Source organism: Nothobranchius furzeri, chromosome 8 (genome assembly GCF_043380555.1).
Source record: "Nothobranchius furzeri strain GRZ-AD chromosome 8, NfurGRZ-RIMD1, whole genome shotgun sequence".
NCBI lineage: Eukaryota > Metazoa > Chordata > Actinopteri > Cyprinodontiformes > Nothobranchiidae > Nothobranchius > Nothobranchius furzeri.
This window is the reverse complement of record NC_091748.1, coordinates 66146699-66169836: the sequence shown is the minus strand read 5'-3', so window position 1 is coordinate 66169836 and position 23138 is coordinate 66146699. Positions and strand designations below refer to the sequence as shown.

At 41.7% G+C, this 23138-nt stretch overlaps 1 protein-coding gene across 1 annotated transcript in view; it reads left to right on the top strand.

The window, feature by feature from the left end:
* rabgap1l (RAB GTPase activating protein 1-like) overlaps positions 1-23138 on the top strand; it is a 124221-nt gene that overhangs the window by 62839 nt on the left and 38244 nt on the right. The window contains exon 14 of the mRNA XM_015970875.3: positions 18209-18322. Within this exon, the coding sequence (XP_015826361.3) occupies positions 18209-18322 (114 nt within the window). The remainder of the gene's footprint in view (positions 1-18208; positions 18323-23138) is intronic.

The window sequence follows — 23138 nt, the reverse complement described above, 5'->3', positions numbered from 1 at the left end:
TCTCTCTCTCTCTCTCTCTCTCTCTCTCTCTCTCTCTCTCTCTCTCTCTCTCTCTCACACACACACACACTATCTCTCTCTCTCTCTCTCTCTCTCACACCCACACACACACACACTCTCTCTCTCTCTCTCTCATGTGCATATCTGTAAACGTTGGGCCACGTCATCCCAGGTGTCCTTCTGCATGACATCAATTCAGCCACAGACTACGATGACGTTGCTAACATCTGCACTTTACTCTCTCCTCACTTTTGTTTCCTATTTTAAATTTACAGAAAGATGGGAGAGAATGTTTGAGACTTTAGTGAGTTTTTGGTGTTTTGAGCCTTTAGAGCACGATTCAAGATTGCTTCAGAATCAGATTCTGAACCAGAACCAGAATCATGTTTATTGCTAAGTAAGTGAGTCTTGCTTTACTAGGAGTTTGTTTCAGTAGAATGTTGCGAACATACAAGTCAGGCAAGTGAAGAATTATGCATCAAAAATAATCAACATAAGAAACATAGGTGACACAGATGATTCAATAATTGAAATTCCTGTTCAGCAGATCAGTTGTTCACCTGCTGCCTAAAATCAGGTGTGTTGTACTAAAACATGCTAGGCAGTGGCCCTCCAGCACGGGAACTGGGTACGTCTGCTTTGAAGAAAAACAAATGACGTGGAAGCAATAAAAGTGGCAATTATGATAAAATGTAAGTTGAAACAAATATACACAGAGGAGAATGAAGGGCATTTTTTGTGGGTTTCTTTAGAGGTGTTAGTGATGTCCTGTTCCATTATCGATATTGGAAGTTATTCGAAATGGGCCCAAAAACTGTGTATCGGATTATATCAGACTGCATCAAAAATCTCCAATGTAAGTTGTCCGTTAAGGTTCACGTTTCTGCAACCAGTGGTTAAAACAATTGTCGTGTTTTTTCATACTTACTATTATTGGCTCTTGTTCTCCGATGAAGTAATATTACTTGATCACACCTTTCAAACATTCCACACTATGAAATAGTATGTTTGATTTGTGCTGCTATCGTATTGGATTGATATCGGTATCGGCCAATAATGAAGGCTGCAATACTGGTATCATATCGGAAGTAAAACAGTGGTATCGGGACATCCCTAGAAAGTGTCATTTGATCATATATATTTAGATCTGAACCATGAATTGACTTGCTGCTTTATTTTAACAGTCCTCCTATAGGTTGACCCTTGTACATCACATATATTTGTGCATATTTGTGTAATAGTAGTGTTTATTGCCAAAGTGTCATCAGAACTCTTTGAAAGGTGTTGGAGACATGACAGTAAATTAACAGCATCCTCTTTTATTTGATAGATGACACCATTTCCCTTTATGTCCCAGCAATGAAATAGTTGTTGGTTCAATCTCCATTTAGAAGGTACATCATGTTAAAGAGTTCCAGAACAATAAGCAGAGCATGTTCCAACCCACTGATTGGACCATCAGAAGATGTCTAAAATGTAGTCACTTGCAGTCCATCAGCTGCTTTGAGTTCAGTACTTCCATTTCACCTTTGGGCCTGATGATTGCCCTTGGTAGACTTCCTATCATCAGTGGCCACTTAACTAGAGTGAGAGCTTTCTCTTCTATCTTTTCAAAGTACTTTGGCACTTCTAAATGTTCGTGTTGGTTTCACAAGCATTGTGCTCTTATCTGGAGTCTACAATATTGTCTTCTTTGTAGCTCCATTGCTCTTTTTGACTCAAGGAACACTGACTTGGTGTCACTTTTAAAACATCTCATATCCTTCTCGACAGTATGGTACTACTTTAGCTAACAGCAACTAGAATGTGTTGTTGTGCAGAAACATAGTCGTGTGGATGTGTGTGCCCCACAGTGGTGTTCTGACAACAAAAGATCCTACTGGAAACCTTCTAAGACTGGAAATTCTATTCTTCACTATAAAGCTTTTTACAATAAAGTTCACTTCAGAAATAACAAAATAAAATCTGTATTATTTTGATTGTTCATCAAAAATCTTCCCCAAAGACACCTGTAAACACAGATGCACGCGTTGTTAGCAAACCAGCATAAAATACACACCCACACACATTTTTGGGAGTTAGCATTGTAAAAATATTTTTGTTTAACGAGTTGTTAAAGAGCAGGTCAAGTGTGCCTCAGAGTCCTTCTCCACCCATGTATCAATTTTAAAAACTGCAACATTAGTAGGCGTTGCCTGGCGGACCGAGAGGGCGGAGCCGCGGCAGTGACGAAGACGATGGATAACGAGACGATGCTAGCTCCCTTCACTCTGAGCAGTCATTAGAAGTGGAGGACGTTTCTCCCCCTCCTACCCAGACACTCGAGAATAAAGTAATCAAGTCTATTTGGAGGAGACAAGCGGACCTGAGCCTTATTGTTTTGAGCTTGTGAGTTGCCTGAAACTACCGGAACCGACCCAACAGAACCAGCTCTGAATGGTAAGTAGCCGTTAGCCATAGCATTAGATTAGCTGCAGGGTTTGGCTCCACGGCCCTAGAGCTAGTATTCAGCATGTTTTAGAGGTTTATCTGCTTCAGCACACCTGGTTTTAATCAGCAACAAATAGCTAATCTAACCTGTCAAAGCAGGAAAACCATTGAAACGTGCTGGATAGCAGCTCTCAGGAGCCCTGGGCTCAAGTTAGTCTGCTGCATAGAAAGTTATGAAAATGCCCTATGAGAAAATTATTCTGTAATGTGTTCAGCCCACTAAAACTGCCCTGATTTCATTATTTATTTTCTGATACCAGCTGCTCTCTTGGTCGTAGGTGATCCTCTGGTGTCTGCAGCTGGTCTCCTCTGCTGGTGTCGTCAGGATCAGGAGCTTCTACAAGAATGTGCCTTTCAATGACTCTTTCCCCCTTATTTGTTATATTAAATGAATCTCAATTGATATATTTCCTGTTTTTGTTCATGTCCATAAATACTTAAACATGCTTGAAATTAAAACGAGCTTTTAACAGTGAGGTGCTAGTTTAATTAATCACAATAGAGCTAGTTAAACATGCAACAATGTGATAATTCAATTAATGTAATTTATAAATTTCCATTAAAATATAAAAACTGGAATCAAAATGAGACATTTGGCAGCACAAAAAACTTGTCAAACACAATTTTTATTTTAATAATTGTAGGCAGACAGGAGACAGAGCTGATGGAGGTTCTCAGTCATCGAAGGATGGCTGAAGGCTTTCCAGGAACAGGAGATGTGGTGTTGTCTCTTCTCTCTATTCTGCCAGATGAGCTGATAGGTTACAGGTGTGTGAGGACATCCTCATGCTGTCATAACCAGATGACATGAGTTATCAGGTGATCAGCCAGGCTAATGATGGGAAGCAGAAAGAAAACAAATCCAGGGCAGTGTACAGTAATAACTATAATATGTGGTGTTGCTCACCTTATGTGCTCTTATAGAGTATTAACGTGTGCCTGCCTCATGGTGCAGAGTCCATATTTTGCTGCGTGTCCTGCAATAATGCAGGTTATTAGTTAATTTACTTTTTTTAGCAAAGAACAAAATATTGAATGTAAAAGTTATTTATCAGGTGAATCAGCTCACACGTCACCACCAAGTGTCACAGGAGCAGAATCAGTAGCCTCCTTCATGATGTCATGATGCAATCACATACTTATTTAATTGTTAATATCTTAAAAATTCTGAAATGTTTTAAAAAAATTTTTTTTTACCTTGAACAGTTCACTGAGCTTGCACTGTCACTGAGGTGGAAGCTGAAATCAACAGCAGACACATCACATCTTGGTCTTTTCACGGGTGTGGACGCTGCTCTGGGACTTTCTGGAAGATGAATTTCCGTCATGGTCCCTGTGTCACAAGACACACTGAGGCTGGGAGCTCTAAACTGGGTGGCTATGTAAAAAACAAAGAAGCAGCACATTTATAAATGTTTAAAAGACCATATAATCACGTGTAACAATAATCTGTAAAACAAATTAAAACTAGAAGGTGATAATAAAATGTTTAAATAGAAGATTATTAAAAATAATTCACCTTTGCTACAACGGTAAGGCTTCACGTCAGCCTGGACAAGTGCATTCTTGCAGACTACTAAATCAGTCCGACAGCCAATATCTTGGGTAGATTTAGCCTGGAAAAAAAAATAGAAGCACATTGTTGTTGGAGTTTATAAAGTCAGATAATATACAAAAGAAACTGTCCTATATAGGCGCTTTATAACATTCTTAGTGTGTGATCGTTATTATAACGTAAAAGTCAGTCACATATGATGTGAAGAGAGCCTAAAATGCGACCTCCTGAATGCTGTCTGTCAACTAGTGCTGCGTTAGAGTCACTGTTGCAGAATTACCGACGGACACAAAAACAACCCGAATTTTCTCCGAGCCTGACAGTAATAGTCATGTGGAACGTTTCGTCGGCCAGGGCTTCGAGATATGTTCCGATTCGCCACTGATTCTAAACTTACATCCCGTTCCACATTTTGTGAACTTGACAAATTAGCCCGAAGGCAGTGCAGACTGATATTAGCTAAATTAAGTGAATCACGTCTCTCAAACTTTGCCTTTAGGTAGGGAATTGTCTTTAGCTTACTCACCTCAGACTGGAGCCCGCCATGGTGGGGGAGCAGAGTGGGTGGGCTGCATCTAAATCGCGGAAGAGCCACGGTGGGCACAGCCTCCCTCTTCAAACGGAGACGTGCAGAACAACCCAGTTCAAACTCCATCATGTTGGCGAAGGAATCGCGGGTAAAATGCTGGTTGCGAACTACAGCACCAGGCGGGAGCTGACTTTTTTCCAGACACCAATTGTGCGCAATCACTGGCGCCTAATTTCTAAGTCCAGTGGAAAGGAGTGCAACCCCACAGAGCCACAGAACCCACTACACTACACCTTCTCACCATACTAACACGACATGGAACACTAAACCCAAACTACTTTCCTAATAACACTAACAGCCAAACACTAACTAAACTACAATATCCAACAGCCAAGCTAACACTAAATAAGTATGTATAACACTAAAAGCTATGCTAAAGACTAGGATATGCTAATGCTGAACTACCGCTAACCACCTACACTCGCTTGCAAATCCAACTCCCAACTCGCCACAAGGTGTGGCCGAGACTCTCGATGCTTTATAACTTTGACACAGAGCTGCTACGTAGTACTCTACTGGTTTACATAGTATATTTCTTTTTAGCCATTGGCTAAAGTGTATTCAAAATGACTCAAACTCTATGTTTTAAGCTGAAGGTGGCGCTATACTGTGGTATTTAGGCAGAATTTTTAATTTTTAAAGAAAATGCACCAAAATGCTAAAATAATGAATACACACAATCAAAACACTATTAGACACTCATTTATACAGTTCATCATCAAAAAAAAAGTTTATTTAGACGTTACTTGCTCTTTAACAACAATTTACAAGTAATTTGTCTAATCTGCTGCTAAAATGACCATGAATGAAACAGTTAAGGACAAATTTGTCTTCTCTTTCTCTCTCTCTCTCTCTCTCTCTCTCTCTCTCTCTCTCTCTCTCTCTCTCTCTCTCTCTCTCTCTCTCTCTCTCTCTCCTCCCTCTCTCTCTCTCTCTCTCTCTCTCTCTCTCTCTTTCTCTCTCTCTCTCTCTCACTCACTCACTCACTCACTCACTCAGCATTTTGGCTGAATCAAATACCAGAAGACAGAGAGATTACCCTCATGGCTCCTCTGTGCATCTTGTTCCTCCTCTTACCTGCCCTACCTCTGTCTTTCTGTCCTGAGGCAGAGTCTCAGTAGACCCATCCATGTTGGGCGCTTATTCAATAGAAATGGTCCAGCCACTAACCTCAGGCAGCATTTTAGATCTGTCAGGATGAGCAGAGAGAAGTTAATGGTTGGAGGGAGCATTTGAACCAGAGTGTTACTTTTGGAAACTTATTTAAACTAACTTGAGACTTAGGAAAAAGTACAGTGGTAAAGGTATGTGGTTCCCAGTCTTTTTTTCCCCATGAGGACCCCCTTGCTTGTGTTTTGATTGCACTATTGGCTGTGTTACTGGAGTTTTAAAAATGTAATTTGTACAAATATAATTTTTGTTCCCTCACAACCTCAGCACAGACAAAATTATAGTGACCCCCTGAAAATTTGTGGGAACTCCCTTAGGTGGTCACAGATCCCAGGTTGGGAACTACTGGTACAGTTAATAGCATGAGAGTTTGTAGTCTTGTCTCCCTAAACAACTCAAATTTAAACCTACCATTATCTTTGTGTTCCTCATGGACCCACTTCTTTCAGCCCTTGGGCTCTCTGTCCTTACGTAATAGACTCTTTCAGTGAAAACGACACAGAGAATATGAATGTTACCTGGAGGGTTGCTGCTCTTTATCCACTGACCTCTCTGTGTAATTCTGTGTGTGAGAGAGGAGGTAGGTAGAGCTTGGAGAGCATCTCTGCTTGTTGCCACACTGAATTTGTTTCTGCCAAATGCAGATAGGAACAGAGCATACAAAAATATATAGGACTTAACCCTTTTTATTATGAGGTTGTTTTTTAGTTATTGTTCTGGTGTATTTCAAACTCTTAACGAACTCATACATTGTTTGTTTTAAAAAGTTCTAGAAGAACATTGTGTTACAACTGGAGGCAGTTCTTGGAGCCTCTGGGTTAGCTTAGAAAACTGTTGGTGCTCACAATGGCCCAGGAGCCCTGATAAATGGCCGAACACAGCTCCATCATAAAGCCCTACCATGGAAAGACTGGTTTACCCCGCCTACTTGGCCAGGATATGAATCTTATATGTGTGGAACACTGAAAAATCTGTTTTAAATCTTATTTCTGATTATAATTGATAAGCCAGAGTTTTTTCTGTGGGCTGAACATGAAAATGGTTGTATGGAGTATAATCAGACTTGTTAATTTATGGAATTAAGTCTGGATTATGTCTCTCATTATGTGAAATCAATTCTAGGCTCTACAAGGTGTATCCGTGTGTGTGTGAAACCAAGCTAAAGGCCTGTTACCTTCTCTTATCGTGTGTGTGTGTGTGTGTGTGTGTGTGTGTGTGTCCGTCCGTCCGTCCGTCCGTCCGTCTGTCCGTCCGTCCAGGCAGTCTTCTAGCCCCCTGAACTGTGATGTCGTAAATTAGTGATGTGCCTTCACTCTACTGATATGGTCAAATGATTCATGTTGTGGATATAACCTGTTTTGACCAGAACGGATGTTGGGAGTAAACGTATGTTATCTTTTATCCTCTGTGGAGTTGGTCAAGATGCTATAAACATATAAAGAAGACATCTTGTCCAGCTAATGCAGGAAATGACCATTTGAATCATGAGCCACGTCCCCCCCCCCCCCCCCCTACTGACCAATGGCTACGAGAGGATGTGATGTAATCCCAAAGAAAGCCTGCAGGAGGTGCTGAGAAGAAGAAACAAGTGAACGGATGAAGACTGGGAGAAGAAAAGGTGACATCATGACATCCAAGATTTATGGTCTCTTCGGAGCCGTTGGAGAAGTAACAAGAAGAAGAGGAACACGTGACCATGAAGTCTGAAGAAGCAAACAAAGAAATGACTGTGAGGGAGGGGGGACAGAGTAAATAAGAAGGAGCTACTGGGTCTGCAGGGAAGAGTTTGATGGGATGAGTGAGAGTCAGTCAGTCATGGACTGAGCTTTTTGGAGAAAGGCTTTTGAGAGTTTTTAGGAGAGAGGGCCTTTGATGGGAAGAGTTTGTGAGGTAGAGAGATGGAAAGAAGGAAGCTTTTGCTTTGAGCGTTTTGTCTGTGATAATCTGACCTAGTGTCATTTTTGGAGAGCTTATTAAGCTCAACTTTGCTATAACTCGGTTTATTGGCAAAGAGTTGTTTCACGTTTTAACCCGCATTGTCGGGGTTTCGTTTGGATTATTATTCTTTTTTCATCCGTGCGAAATAAAACCTAGTTCCTCGGATTCGTGGAACGAAAAAAGGATTTACGAGTGGGGTCTCCTCCTTGACTGGCAATCCACCCAACAGGTGAGGTGCTGGTTAATCTTATCCCATCCTCAGGTTAGAAATGATATCAGATGCTAAATACCATCCTTTGCTATGGTTGAATTAGCTGTTCCTTCAGCATAAAGGGAGCAGTTTATTACAATGTGTGATGGCATTCAATGAGCCGGAACGGTTAGAGTGGGGCTTGGAGTAAATCTGAAGTCTTCCTCTTTGTCTGCTTGAACTAATTTTGGTCAGAATTAGAAGCTCTGGGTAATGTGGTCATTGCTAATCAACTCTCTACAGAGTAAGAGTGTTTGTTGGTAAATGGCATGCCACGCTCACTACATCTATTACAAGTCAAACTCTGAGATATTAATAAAATCTAGAAGAGTGGAGTTAGCCCGTTAAATTGACTTGTAACAAAAATAGTCTGCATTATGGTTCTTAACACAGCAAAAGTGTTATTTTTACCTTGTTTTTGCTGACATTTTGACTATCGCTGTAACCATCCTCAGAATTTTGCCGCTGTTGGTGGCGTCACTTTTTTCTCTGTTTATAAGCGGGTAGCAGAGATCCAGCCCGCGCTCTCCTCGCTGATGACACAGTCTCGTGCGTGATCCAGTGTGTAGACCCCATCTTCTCTGTTCATGGTTGTGTGTCCACGTCCCCTTATTTCTATGGTTTCCTTAATCCATCTTTTGTATTTTTTTTGTTCTGCATTTCTGATCTGTGTTCTGTCCCAGTTCATTATATGATTTTCCCTTCTGCAGTGATCTGTTACAGCTGATTTCTTTATTGTACTTTCTGTTTCTTGTTTTTTGCTCTTGTGTGTCGTCGACTTGTTTTTTCCTCACATTCTTTTCTATGTTCTATTGTTCGTGCGCTCTGACATATTTCTTCGTTGTTTTTTTTCACCCAACTAGAGTATTAGCAGTAGCTCCTGCTAGCATTATTTTGCAATAAACATTACTGCCACCATCATTTATATATTGCATACAAAGTGTTAATTTGCATAGTAAAAGTAAGTCAGAAACTGCACAGACTTTTTGGTATGGTGCATTAGACACCCCGAGCTGCCTATAGTCAACAACAAGGTAAATGCTTGTTTACATTCTAGAACCCCTTTAAATTAAAGAGCAAGTCACCCTCAAATCAACTTTTTTTTGTTGATAAACTACAGGTGCTGGCCAGTAAATTAGAATATCATCAAAAGGTTGAAAATATTTCAGTAATTCCATTCAAAACGTGAAACTTGTACATTATATTCATGCAATGCACACAGACCAATGTATTTCCGATGTTTATTACGTTTAATTTTGATATTTATAGGTGACAACCAATGAAAACATCAAATCTGGTATCTCAGAAAATTAGAATATTCTAAAGGCCAATGAAAAAATGTTTGTTTCTCTAATGTTGGCCAACTGAAAAGAATGAACATGAAAAGAATGTGCATGTATAGCACTCAATACTTAGTCGGGGCTCCTTTTGCCTCAATAACTGCAGTAATGCGGCGTGGCATGGACTCGATCAGTCTGTGGCACTGCTCAGGTGTTATGAGAGCCCAGGTTGCTCTGATAGTCGTCTTCAGCTCCTCTGCATTGTTGGGTCTAGCGTATTGCATCCTCCGCTTCACAATACCCCATAGATTTTCTATGGGGTTAAGGTCAGGCGAGTTTGCTGGCCAATCAAGGACAGGGATACCATGGTCCTTGAACCAGGTGCTGGTGGTTTTGGCACTGTGTGCAGGTGCCAAGTCCTGTTGAAAGGTGAAGTCTGCATCCCCATAAAGTTGGTCAGCAGCAGGAAGCATGAAGTGCTCTAAAACTTCCTGGTAGACGGCTGCATTGACCCTGGACCTCAGGAAACAGAGTGGGCCAACACCGGCAGATGACATGGCACCCCACACCATCACTGACGGTGGAAACTTTACACTGGACCTCATGCAACGTGGATTCTGTGCTTCTCCGCTCTTCCTCCAGACTCTGGGTCCTTGATTTCCAAAGGAAATGCAGAACTTGCTTTCATCAGAAAACATAACTTTGGACCACTCAGCATCAGTCCAGTCCTTTTTGTCCTTGGCCCAGGCGAGACGCTTCTTGCGCTGTTTCATGTTCAAGAGTGGCTTGACACACGGAATGCGACACCTGAATCCCATGTCTTTCATGAGTCTCCTCGTGGTGGTTCTTGAAGCGCTGACTCCAGCTGCAGTCCACTCTTTGTGGATCTCCCCCACATTTTTGAATGGGTTTGTCGTCACAATTCTCTGCAGGGTGCGGTTATCCCTAGAGCTTGTACACTTTTTTCTACCACATTTTTTCCGTCCCTTCGCCTGTCTGTTAATGTGCTTGGACACAGAGCTCTGCGAACAGCCAGCTTCTTTAGCAATCACCTTTTGTGTCTTGCCCTCCTTGTGCAAGGTGTCAATGATTGTCTTTTGGACAGCTGTTAAGTCAGAAGTCTTCCCCATGATTGTGGTGCCTTCAAAACAAGACTGAGGGACCTTTTAAAGGCCTTTGCAGGTGTTTTGAGTAAATCAGCTGATTAGAGTGGCAGCAGGTGTCTTCTATATTCAGCCTTTTCAGAATATTCTAATTTTTTGAGATACCAAATTTGGAGTTTTCATTAGTTGTCACTTATGAATATCAAATTTAAATGTAATGAACATTGGAAATACATTGGTCTGTGTGCATTGCATGAATATAATGTACAAGTTTCACGTTTTGAATGGAATTACTGAAATATTTTCAACCTTTTGATGATATTCTAATTTACTGGCCAGCACCTGTATATAAATGAGTGTCTAATTGCTCTGTAGACACGTTCAGTCAATAATTTGGCACTTTAGTTAATCTTAGTTAAAATTTAAATAATCTGCCTAAAACTGTCAGCGATGCACCGTTGTCAGGCAAAAACTCAGCACTGCATTTGAATTTAAATCTGCCGCCGCTATTGGCTAAGGGGTACACAATGATGTTAGATGGTACTTTATGATGTCACAATGTCGTGAGTGTGTGTATTTGTTAGTGGCTCCGCCTCTCGGTCTGCTAGGCAACAGCATTTGTTGCATTTTTCAAACAGGAAGTGGGAGTTGAGTAAGAATCTGGCAGGGGGTGACTTGCTCTTTAAGAAATTAGATTTAACTAAACTACAGCCTCCCTGGAAAGGTCTACTCCAAGGTACTGGAGAGGAGGGTCCGATCAATAGTTGAGTCTCAGATTGAGGAGGAGCAATGTGGTTTTCGTCCTGGCCGTGGAACCGTGGACCAGCTCTATACCCTTGCGAGGGTGATGGAGGGAGCATGGGAGTTTGCCCAACCAATCCACATGTGTTTTGTGGATTTGGAGAAGGCTTATGACCGTGTCCCCAGGGGCACCCTGTGGGGGACACTCCAGGAGTATGGGGTGGGTGGCTTTCTGTTAAGGGCCATTCAGTCCCTTTACTAGAGTAGCGTGGGTTTGGTCCGCATAGCCAGTAGTAAGTCGGGCCTGTTCCCAGTGAGGGTTGGACTCTGCCAGGGCTGCCCTTTGTCACCGGTTCTGTTCATTACCTTTATGGAAAGAATTTCTAGGCGCAGCCGTGGTGTGGAGTGTGTCGAGTTTGGTGGCAGGAGAATCTCATCTCTGCTTTTTGTGGAGGATGTGGTCCTCCTAGCTTCATCCAGCTCTGACCTTCAGCTCTTGCTGGGTAGGTTCGCGGCTGGGATGAGGATCAGCACCTCCAAATCTGAGACCATGGTTCTCGACCGGAAAAGGGTGGCTTGCCAACTCCGGGTCGGGAGAGAGGTCCTACCTCAAGTGGAGGAGTTTAAGTATCTCGGGGTCTTGTTTACGAGTGAGGGTAGGAGGGATCAGGAGATCGACGGGCGGATTGGTTCGGCGCCTGCAGTGATGCGGACGCTGAGCCGATCTTTCGTGGTGAAGAGGGAGCTGAGCCAGAAAGCCAGGCTCTCGATTAACCGGCCGATCTACGTCCCAGTCCTCACCTATGGTAATGAGCTTTGGGTAATGACCAAAAGAACGAGATCGCGGATACAAGCGGCCGAAATGAGTTTCCTTCGTAGGATGGCCGGGCTCAGCCTTGGAGATAGGGTGAGGAGCTCGGACATTCGGGAGGGACTCGGAGTAGAACCGCTGCTCCTCCGGATCGAAAGGAGTCAGTTGATGTGGTTTGGGCATCTGGTCAGGATGCCCCCTGGACGTCTCCCTGGGGAGGTGTTTCGGGCATGTCCTGCCGGCAGGAGGCCCCCGGGTCGACCCAGGACACATTGGAGAGTTTACATCTCCTATCTGGTCCGGGAACGCCTTGGGGTCCTGCCAGAGGAGCTGGTGGAGGTGGCTGGGGAGAGGACGGTCTGGAGCTCCCTAGTTGGGATGCTGCCCCCGCAACCCGGACCCGGAGAAGTGGAGGAAGACAACGACGACAAGCAAAAGAAACAATCAGTTGGCAAGGTCATAAGCAGAGTACGTTTTGGTTTGGAAAGCACGTCTTCTTGGGCAAAGTGGAGATGTCTTTGGCCAGTGTCATGACCTTTGCATTACATGGCTTTCATACGCTACATAAGTGATGAGAATGTTGGTGCAAAGACTCCAACAAATCATTCTAATAACTCCATCATTGACGTCTTGTGTGGAAATAGCTTCTGGGGCATTCTGAAATGAAACTAAATGTTTACTTTTGTTTCCTATGTGAAGACTAAATCTGTGCTCCCAAGCAGCCTTTTTGAAGTGCAAAAGCACCAAGAAGATTTAAATGCCACTGCAGAGACAGACGAGTGTGCAGACTGCCAGGAGGGCCAGCTGTTGCCCCCTCCACCACCACCCACTGTCAGCCCTCCAGGGAAGCATGCAGAAGCTTCCCAGCCTGTAACCAAGGACAAAGGTCTCTGGGGGAGCTGGTTTTTAATTATCACGCTGTGTCCTCTGAATATCACACCAATACCTTATCTCACCACGTCCCACAGTAATGAAATGAGGAGCAACGAGGAGTGTTTATGAGGGCCAGGTGTGTCTGCAGAGGAATGATGTCGTTATCACATCCCTACAGTTTACTGGGTTATATCTAGAAATGAGACCGTGTGGTTAAATCACTTTTGTGTGACACACTTTTAAAATTTTAATCTTTTTGGGAAGTTTAATTAATTTATTTTTTTAAACAATAACCCAAGCAGAAACTTGCCAAGCAGGATCTGTAAGCCTCATCATTTTATCTGTTTGAATTGTTTGATCTAAACTTACTGAACGACCAGTTTATGCAATAATTCATCAGGTCCAAATGATTAAAGTATGGCTGGGATTCCACTGGTCCCAACACAAACCTCATGGTAATGGGTCGTTGTGGGACTCTTGCGGGCTGAAACAGGTGGTTGTCAGGCTGCTACGGCGAGAGCAGGTGGACTGCCGGTCCAAAGGTTGTTGGTAGGATGGAGTGTAAAACTGATGTTGGTCACGGAGACCAACTCTGGGCCTGGTTTCTCGCAAGATCTACGGGACCCTACACAAGACTTGTGGATGTTGGCGGTCATTAGACGGCTGTATGGGGAGGCAAACTGGTAAAATTAAACCATGATTTTTGGTCAAATGGTGAGTACAGTTGTTTCCTGTGTTAGCTTCTGTCTGAAAATAGATGGTGAAATTCTAGGATTTGAAAATCCTCACAAATCTATGTCACACTGTGAATTTGCATTCATGGCCTCGCCCATCTTGATTCACGCCCACCCACAGGGATCCTTTTTTTTTTATTTTATTTTTTGTCGCAAAGAGAGAGAGCGGAGAGTGTGGTGGCTTTGCGAGATGACTGAACACGTTCTGTTAGCTAATAAGAAGTGAGGCATGTGCATGTCATTAATGAGTAAACCTGCTGTTTTCAGCCCACCTCTACCAACAAACTTCTGCATCTCAGAAACACAGCATCATAGCTTTAAACTAGAGAACACTACAAATGTATTGAATAAACAAGTAAACCGTCCTTGAGGCTGACAATTTTGTGATTATTTTTTGTTTGTTTGGCTTGTTTAGAATGGCCACACCTTAAAAACTCCTGCTGGGACTGGGAGGGAGTGAGAATCTATCGGCCTCGATCTTGAGTATTTTTCAAGATCGGTGATCGGCCAAAAACTGCGCTCTGTGCCCCCCTGTTTAATGTTAAAGCAAATCATACCTATAGAATGCTTTTTTTGTACAAGTATGTCAAAACGGGTACAAAAGTTTTGTTTTCAAAATTAGAAAAATGAAAGTCTAAACAAACAAATATGATTTTGTAGTTCAAACAGCAATGCTAAATATGTTCATTTATATTTGAGAACATGACCTCATGTCCAGTTGAAACTGGTATTGTTTCATGAGTATTCATGTTGGTTTTCTCAATTAAAGGAAATTAAAACATTGGCCTAATCTGCTTTTAGGGGAGACAAAATTGGTATCGGCAAGTCAGAGTTTTCTCAAGATTGGTGATCGGCCAAAAACTGCAGTCAGTGCAACCCTAGATGGGAGGGAATTTAATTTTTTCCTGCTGTCTGGGATTGGGAAAAGAGCACATTTTTATGATAGGAGTGGGTTGGGAAAGCAAAGAAAATCCATTCCCGTGTCACCCTCTAAACCACACCTTTAAGACTGGAGAGAATACAACAATGTTACGGGACTGTGCAGGAGGGACATGCTGTAAACACTCAACAAACCGTTGAGAATCTTTGAGATGAGCAGGACGAGGCTTTACATTCCACCAATATCATTAGAAGGTCTTGAGGAAAAATGTACCCGACGCTGATGGAGATTTATGTTGACATTGCAGAAGCTTATCAAAACAATGCCACAGTGAATGACTACTGTAATCAATGCTAAAAGTCATTGCAACCAAACATTAGTGTATTTTTTATTTTTTTTTTTTTGGCTGGGCAGTATTAGTGTTCTGTCCTCAGCAGAGAGCTGCAGTTAATCATTGTTAATATGCTTGATGTAGTGATTGAAATGCTATCAGCCTAACTGGGTTTGAGGGACTAACTCAGTCAGTTTTACTTTCCATCTGTGGAGAAAACAATGATGGACTGTTTGTCTTCATACGTGTTCATGAACTTAAATGGGTGCATTCAGCCTCATCTACATCAAAGTTGGGGGGATGCCGTACATTAGTTAAGACAAATTTATAGTTTTTACTTCTATAAATGTTGTTTTATTAACATAAATAGGCTATTTGCACAGTTTATTGGCTTTGTTCTTTTTTTTTTCTTTTAAGTGTCTGATATTTAAATAATATCTTATCCTCTGTGCAATCAGGAAGTCGATTATCTACTTTATGTGCCATATGTTGTTGATTTGCTCTGAGAAATCTGACAGTTACAGCCTGGGCTGATTTAGCAGCTGCTCATGAGTCAGAGTCCAGGTGAGAGTGTAGTTCAGAGAGCATCTATATATAAATTAAGGAATTACAGTAGAATATGGTGCAAAAGTTCATTTATTTCAGTACTTACTTCCTAAAAGATTAAACTAATAAGAGACCGATTCATTCCATGCGAAGCCAGATATTTTAAACTTTCATTTGTTATATTTGTGATGATTATGGCTTACAGCTGATGAAAACCCTGTCAAAATCTCAATCAGAATACTGTGAAAAGGTTCTATATTCTAGACTCTAGTGTCAGACTCTAATCAGCTAATGAGTCCAGAACACCTGCAAAGGGTTCCGGAGCCTTTAGATGGTCTCTCAGTCTGAGATAAGTTACTGAAATAAATGGATTTTTGACAGAGAGGGGGGGGGGGGGGGGCTTTCACAAAAAAAAAGAAACAAATAACTGATGAACAAGAATCTGTTTCTAGACCTGCAGAAAGAGAGTAAGAAGCAGAGATGCACAAAAATACAACAAAACCAAGATATCACTGCACCATTAAGTGGTTTTAAACACAGCCTTGGGTCATGGGATTTAAATGCCTAAGTCCATACTTGTAAGAGCTCTATGTGAGCACCTGTGTGCGTACACGCCATCGTAAATGTAAGGTTTCACCTCTAGGAGTGTCCTAAATATACTTTCTCTAACACACACATCTGTTGTTTATCATGATGTTTAAACTGAGTAGTGAGAACAGATTAGCCTGAACTGAACTTAGCTTTTGCTCTTTAGTTCTGATTTCCTTTAACAAACAAAAGTTTATTAGATTGTGTTCAACAAAGGCATTAAAATTGCTGATGTTTTGTGATTTTATTCATTTTTAAATTCCACTTTTTAGCTTTATAAAAATTATTTGAAAGCTAATAATGTCATTTGATTAGTTGACATTTTAAATCAGTGGCATTTTCTTTCAGCCCTGTTTCTGTTTCACTGTCATGTTTATTATTTTAAACTTAAATAACCTAACCTACCATCATTCATAAATTTTGAGACGATTGTTATTATTTGCCCTGCTTTCTAACACATCAGTGTGTGCTACGTCGACTACCATCAGTTGTGTTCATGTGTAAAAAACCGAGCCTGTCGGAGCTTTGGACACATCAGCAGTTAGTATTTTTAGCTCTGTGTATAAAGTAGGTAACCTGTTGGTAAAATTGGAGTAATGGGCCGTCTGCTCAACAAGCCCCCAGGCTACAGTTAGAGGAAACCTCTCGTTGCCCTTTGTGTACATGTCTCACCTCTCTCACTCTCTTTTGTCTCCCTCTGCCTTGGTCTGTCTCTTCACCTGTTTGTCTGCCGTCGTGCTTCCCCCTGCCCTCAATCAGTAAATTGTTTAGCTGCAGTCCGAACAAAAAATCACTCTTTTAGACAGACACCTTTATTAAAAGACTGATTAAAAATGAGACTTTGTGATTAAAATGAGCACAGAATCATGGTCAGATGTGTGCAACGTCGTCCTGTTGGTGTGACCAGCGACTCGAAACTCCAGAGCAGCATTAATGCCTTTTGGGTTTTAGATTACCCACAAAAATACAAGCAATGCACCAACAATAAGATGTTGGATTATTGGATTATTCACAACAGCTGGGTAAATTAGCACAAATATTAAATAGAGAATATCTTTAAATAAAATTCAGCATCATGTGTAGGCTAACTCTCTGACAAGCTGGATGGAAGAGTTGTACACATGTGCCTTTTTTAGGAGGCAAGGATGAAGAAAAGATGTGGGAAAGAGGCTGAAACAGGAAGCATCTGAAGCATGGGAGTGGAAAACGAGGCAAGGAGGGAAGAGTCTAAGGGTCTTACTGAAGGAAATTACAGTGGATAGGAGGACAGGATAAAGATGAGAAGGAAGGGGATAATGCAGCGTAGAGGACGTCCGTGGATTTTGGGGTGTTTTTTTTTTTTGAGTAATGAGGCTGTTAATTAGCAGAGGCATGCATGCTTTATTAAATCAAAGTGTTTACAACTTTTACTTACAAATTGCTGCTGGTCTTTACTTATGATTCTTTTCTAATAACTATGCATTTTTGTCTGTGTGAGAAACATGTAGCCTCATAAAATATAAATGAAGAAAATGGAATATTTTACCTTCGTTCCTGAAGGTACGGCGGTTTAACAGTGCAGCCACTATGTAAACCCATTTAATTTCCAACACATTATACAAAGAGCAAACACCACCTCTTCAATACAAATCTCATTAAAGCGTTACACACACTTGTGCCAGCAGCTTCTCTTAAACCCTTTATGTTTATCCTCTTGACACACACCAAAGAATCAAAACGACATTCGCTTTTAATCTCATAAAACTAATGCCACACATTGGCATTAAGCTAAATAAGGATTTTTTTTAGCTAATCTAAATTGTAATGTACAGTAGTAAGAGCATGAGTGTGTGTGTAATTTTGTTTTTCATTCAGCTTACACACTTCTGTTACCATGACGTGCTTAAAAAATAAATGTCTGGTTTTATTTGGTGGAATTGTCACAGAGTTTCCCAACATGGAAGAAAAGGTCCTAGAAAAGAGTCCTAGAACCCCCCAAGGTGCTTTACAACACAACAGCCATTCACCTATGTATGCACACATTCATTCACTGATGGTAATGAGCTACGTTGTAGCCACAGCAGCCCTGGGGCGCACTAACAGAGGTGAGGCTGCTGAGCGCATGCACCACCGGTCCCTCTGACCACCACCAGCAGGCAAGGAGGGTGAAGCGGCTTGCTCAAGGACACAACGACTGTGACAGACTGAGCAGGGCTCTAACCTGCAACCCTACCAGTTACAGGGCTGTCCACAAGAATTTAGTAGACTGTGTAAATGTTTGTTTGTTTCAGTTATACAGGTAAACACGAGTCTGGTTTCATGGAAAACGTGTCCTTCCTGTGTGTTGCAGGATTCGGCACAAGAAAGCGTCATTACTCGTGACATCCATCGCACATTTCCAGCACATGACTTCTTTAAGGAGTCTGATGGAGACGGACAGGATTCACTGTACAAAATCTGTAAGGTGAGTCTGAGATTCCTCTCTGTGTAGAAACTCGTGGTGAGGATCTGATTTATTTATCACACACCAAGGTTCTCCACAAAGTTTTGACCTGAGGATAATGCTAATTTGGGACTCCAAAGCGCTTTACACTAGATTGAATCATTCATCTATTCACACACCGATGGTGATGAGCTGCAATGTAGCCGCAGCTGCCCAGGAGTACACTGACAGAAGCCAGGCTGCCATAGGCGTTCCTCCGACAACCACCAGCAGGCAAGGAGGGTGAAGTGTCTTGCCCAAGGACACAGCGACTAAAATGGATGAAGCCTGGGTTTGAACCAGCAACCCACCAATATAGTGGGACCTCCTAACCCCTGATCCACCGTCATTTAGGTATATGTCTAAAAACAAGCATCATAGGCAAGGCAGCTTTATTTATATAGCACATTTCATACACAGAGGCAATTCAATGTTCTTTCCATTAGCAATCAAGAACATTAAAATAAAACAATGTGACAGAAAATACAATTCAAAGATTATAAAGAAACAAAAGTTAAAGGGCGAGCAAACACAGTGCAGAAGGTGCCGCATAAGAACATTTATTCAAAGGCTGATGAAAACATGGAGGATTTAAAAGTTACTAGAGTTTGGGGCACATCTGAGGTCATGAGGAAGCTGATTCTATCTGTGTGTGGCATAGTAGCTAAAAGCAGCTTCACCCTGTTTGGTTCTGACCCGGTTCTACCAGCTGACTGTTTCCTAAGGATCTCAGAGCCCTGCTGGATGTAAATACAGGAAGGAGATCCGGCATGTATTTTGGCCCCATGCCACTGAGTGATTTATAAACTAGTAGAAGTACTTTGAAGTTGATTCTGTAGTTTACTGGTAACCAGTGCAGAGCTTTGAGAACAGGAGTGATGTGTTCGGTTCTCTTGGTTCTTGTTAAGACTCTGGCAGCAGCATTCAGAATAAGCTGCAGTTGCTTCACAGCTTTTTTTTTTTGGGAAGACCAGTCAAAAGACCATTGCAGTAGTCCAGCCTGCAGGAGATGAACACATGAATGAGTTTCTCTAGGTCTGGTCTGGACATGAGACCCCTGAGTCGTGATATTTGATGAAGATGGTATCTAGTTATAGCCTTAATGCGACCAGTGAAGCTCAGGTCTGAATCTATTATGACACCAAGATTTCTAACCTGTCTTTGGGTGTTGCTCAATGCCATGGAACCTTGCCTTGATGTCTTGGCCCCACCCCGGTTGCCTAGGAGATACGTCATCGGGAGCCGCCAAGACGTGTTCCAATCAGTTCCAACGTTCATGTTCTACCGAGGCGTGTGTTCTCCGTTTGTTAGCCGTTTAGCTAGCTGAGCAAGGATACATGGGAGGTGTCTTGTAGCCTAGCCTTGGTCAAAAATTACCCACAATACACCGCAGTATTTTAAAAAAGACGGCGGATCAGAAGCTGGCAGCTACTTTGGGGACAATTTTCAAGTTTAAAAATAAGTCCGCTAATTTAAAATGTTTTTTTTAGATCCAAAGAAGTTATCGTTGGTTAGTTGCTTAGTAGTTGCAGCTTCAGTGGCTAGCGGGTAGTAACTTGCTTATATTTTTAATTTAATAAACATATACACAAGTTAAAAAGTAAAAGGCTCATTATTTATTTATATTGAAACTAATACATATAAAATATAACGTTATCTCACGTGTCAAGTGACGTTACGTGACCGCCGTGGAAGCCGTGGCCACGTGATGAAAGTCTGTTCCATTTAACCGTTTTCTTTGTTAAGGAAGGACAGTGTCCTTGTAAGCAAGGCGCCTGGCCTCGCAAGGCATCTCCTCGCAAGGCAAGGCGCCTTGACATTGAGAAACACCCTTTGTCTTTATTTCTCTGGAGCCATGCTGAGCAATAACCTCCATCCTATACTTCTTATGTCCAAAGACAATAACTTCAGTCTTGTCTTTGTTTAACTGGAGAACGTTTGATTGCATTCAATCCTTAACTTGCTCCAAACACTGATAGAGTGAGTCTAGGGGACTACGGTCACTTGGCGATAGAGCTAGCTAGAGCTGGGTGTCTCAGTGCTGTGGTGATGAGCGACATAGTAGCCACAGCTGCCCTGGGGCACACTGACGGAGGCGAGGCCTGCCGAACACTGGCACCACCTCTCCCTCCGACTCTCAAGTCTGTCATCATTGAATGTTGTTCTAAAATGGGTAATAATTAAGTTTTGGCAGCTCCTTTTGTCAAACCTAATGTTCTTTGTATTTTGATGTGTTGCTAATGTGGTGCAGTCGGGGCTTCAGCAGGTTTTTGTGTTTTTAGTGTGATTTGGATTGAGATATTTTCATAAATAGAGAAACAAATAAGTTTAAACAATATCTTTAAGTGTGGCCTAACATGTGTCCTCAGGGATTTCACATTTCATTCAGTTAGAAACCAAGGTTATCAAGTTTAAAGTGGGCTCTAATGTTTGTTAGTGTCCTTGTTTTAACCTGGACTGCACACCAAACTCTGCATTTCCTGCTGATACATCCAGCAGCTCTGTCACTGGCTGAATTATCACCCTGTTGCTGTAACACGCAGCTATCAATCAGGTTGCATTGTCCTTCTAAAGAGTCAAAACGCGTAATTGAATTGGCCCATGACCAGAATCAGCTGGTTATTAGATTAACTATGCATGGCTGGTGATCATCTGGTCACTGTACGATTCTGTTTTGCTCTGCTCACAGTTAAACATCAAGATCAGGAAGACAGTTCCTGTCATGTGGCAGCCACACATGCATGTTAATATGCTGTGAAAGAAGAGGTTCTTTGTGGAAGACGTCTCTTGTTTTCTAGTTCTGGTTCGTCATTCTGCACAAGTAGAACCAAGTGCATTAAAAAAAGAACCAGATGCATCACACTGGTCAAATTTTGGCTTTACACCTGCACACAAAATTAGCCTTTTCTCTCGGTGTGCCACAATTTTGACTCATTCAAAGTTTTTGTATCAATAACTCATTACAAAACACTCTTTCCATTTGTAACAGATGGCAAACAAGAACCTCATTTTGATCAAAATGGGGCGCTGTTTGTGCTGGACAAATAATGTTGGTGCAGCCGTCTGTGAGACGAGTTTGCACAGACCAACTGCAAAGTGCAACCCTTTACAGATCAGTAGACTCTGTTATCTCGCTTCTCAGAGTGAGATACACAACATGATTCATGTTCTCCTGGGATGGTGCGTTAAAACTATGATGAGTTTTAAACGTACAGCAGCTAAAGTTGTTGTCCCCGTTTTGTCCAACTGAAGTTGACCTTTGACCTTTTTTATGTTTTTATATACATATATGTGAAACTTGAAAAATTAAAATATAATGCAAAAGTTCATTTAGTTCAGTAATTCAACTTAAAAGGTGAAACTAAGATATGAGATAGACTCATTAGATGCAAAGCCAGATTTTTCAGCCTTCGTTATAATTGTGACGATTATGGCTTACAGCTGATGAAAACCCCAGATTCAAAATCTCAATCAGAATATTGTGAAAAGGTTGCAAATCCAGAACACCTGCAAAGGGTTCCTGGGCCTTTAGATGGTCTCTCAGTCTGAGATGAATTACTGACACAAACAGACTTTTGCACCATGTTGTCATTATCCCCGGTTTCATGTGTATACTTTAATATTTGTTTATTTGGTTTTAAATGGATACTATGGAACTTTTTAATATTTTTAAATCATTTTCTTCCAGTATGTGCTAAAATTACACTTTACAGGGTTAATGGAATGTCACTCAGAACCCACTACCCTCTGTGGCCAGAATACCACAATTGCAATTTCAGAGTTGTCGGGCCGCTACCCGCTGGCGTAGGGAGCTGTGGAGTGGAATAGAGCCTGTCCTGGTAGAACTGGAGTCTGCTTCCAGCATGTTTTAGATCATGAACAGCTGATTTGTTTTATTTAGTGATGACCCACTCCTGTAGAAGCTAATGAAGGCTGAGGAGATCGTTCAGCTGTTAGATTAAGGTGTCAAAAAGAGAAATGCACAGCGAGAAGATAACTTTCACTTTTGCTTTGACCACAGAGGATTAATAACAGACACTAGGGGGTGCTAAAAGCAAGCAAAACTTCCAAGTGTGCCTTTGTTCAAGGCCTACAAATAAAACAAGCTTGATCAGGAATGTAGATAAAAACATGGATTTTAAATCAAACAAGTTTAGAGCCAAAGAAGTATCACTTACCAAAAGCAAAGCGGGGGAATGGTTGGTCAGTGCTCTGGGAGATGATGTCAGAAAGGTTTAACATCCAGTCTGGTCTCAAGTAGGTCAGTGGTGAGCCAGCCTTCATTTGTATGCAAATCCATGTAGATTTGCTGATGATAAGGTTGGCTGGATCTTGAGGCTTTACAGGCTGAGAGAATCCAGGACGACATTTTGTTCATTTTTATAACCTGCTCTATAATAAGCCCGAAATTTTACGTTTTTAACATCTCTTCCTCTCTGGGAAAGGTCACTTCAGCCTCTTGCTCGTTGTCACAATCTCTTATTTTCTGTCTTATTTAGTCATGGAGTTAACGAACCTGAAACGGCTACAGCTGATCAGTTGTTGTCCATCAACAACACATTTACAAATATTACCCGATCCTCTCAGAAAACTGAAAAAAAGCAGATAAAAGGGATATTTTTAATTCTTAGATGGAAACCGAACTTCTTTTTCCCTCAGGTGGAAAAAAGGTGCGAGTTCTGTACACACTGCACCTTAAAGGCACATTGCTGAATTTGCTGATCCAAATATAACAAGCCCAGCCCTGTGATGATGAGAATGTGGAGAAAACAAGGTGAAGATGTCACAGGAAGCTGCT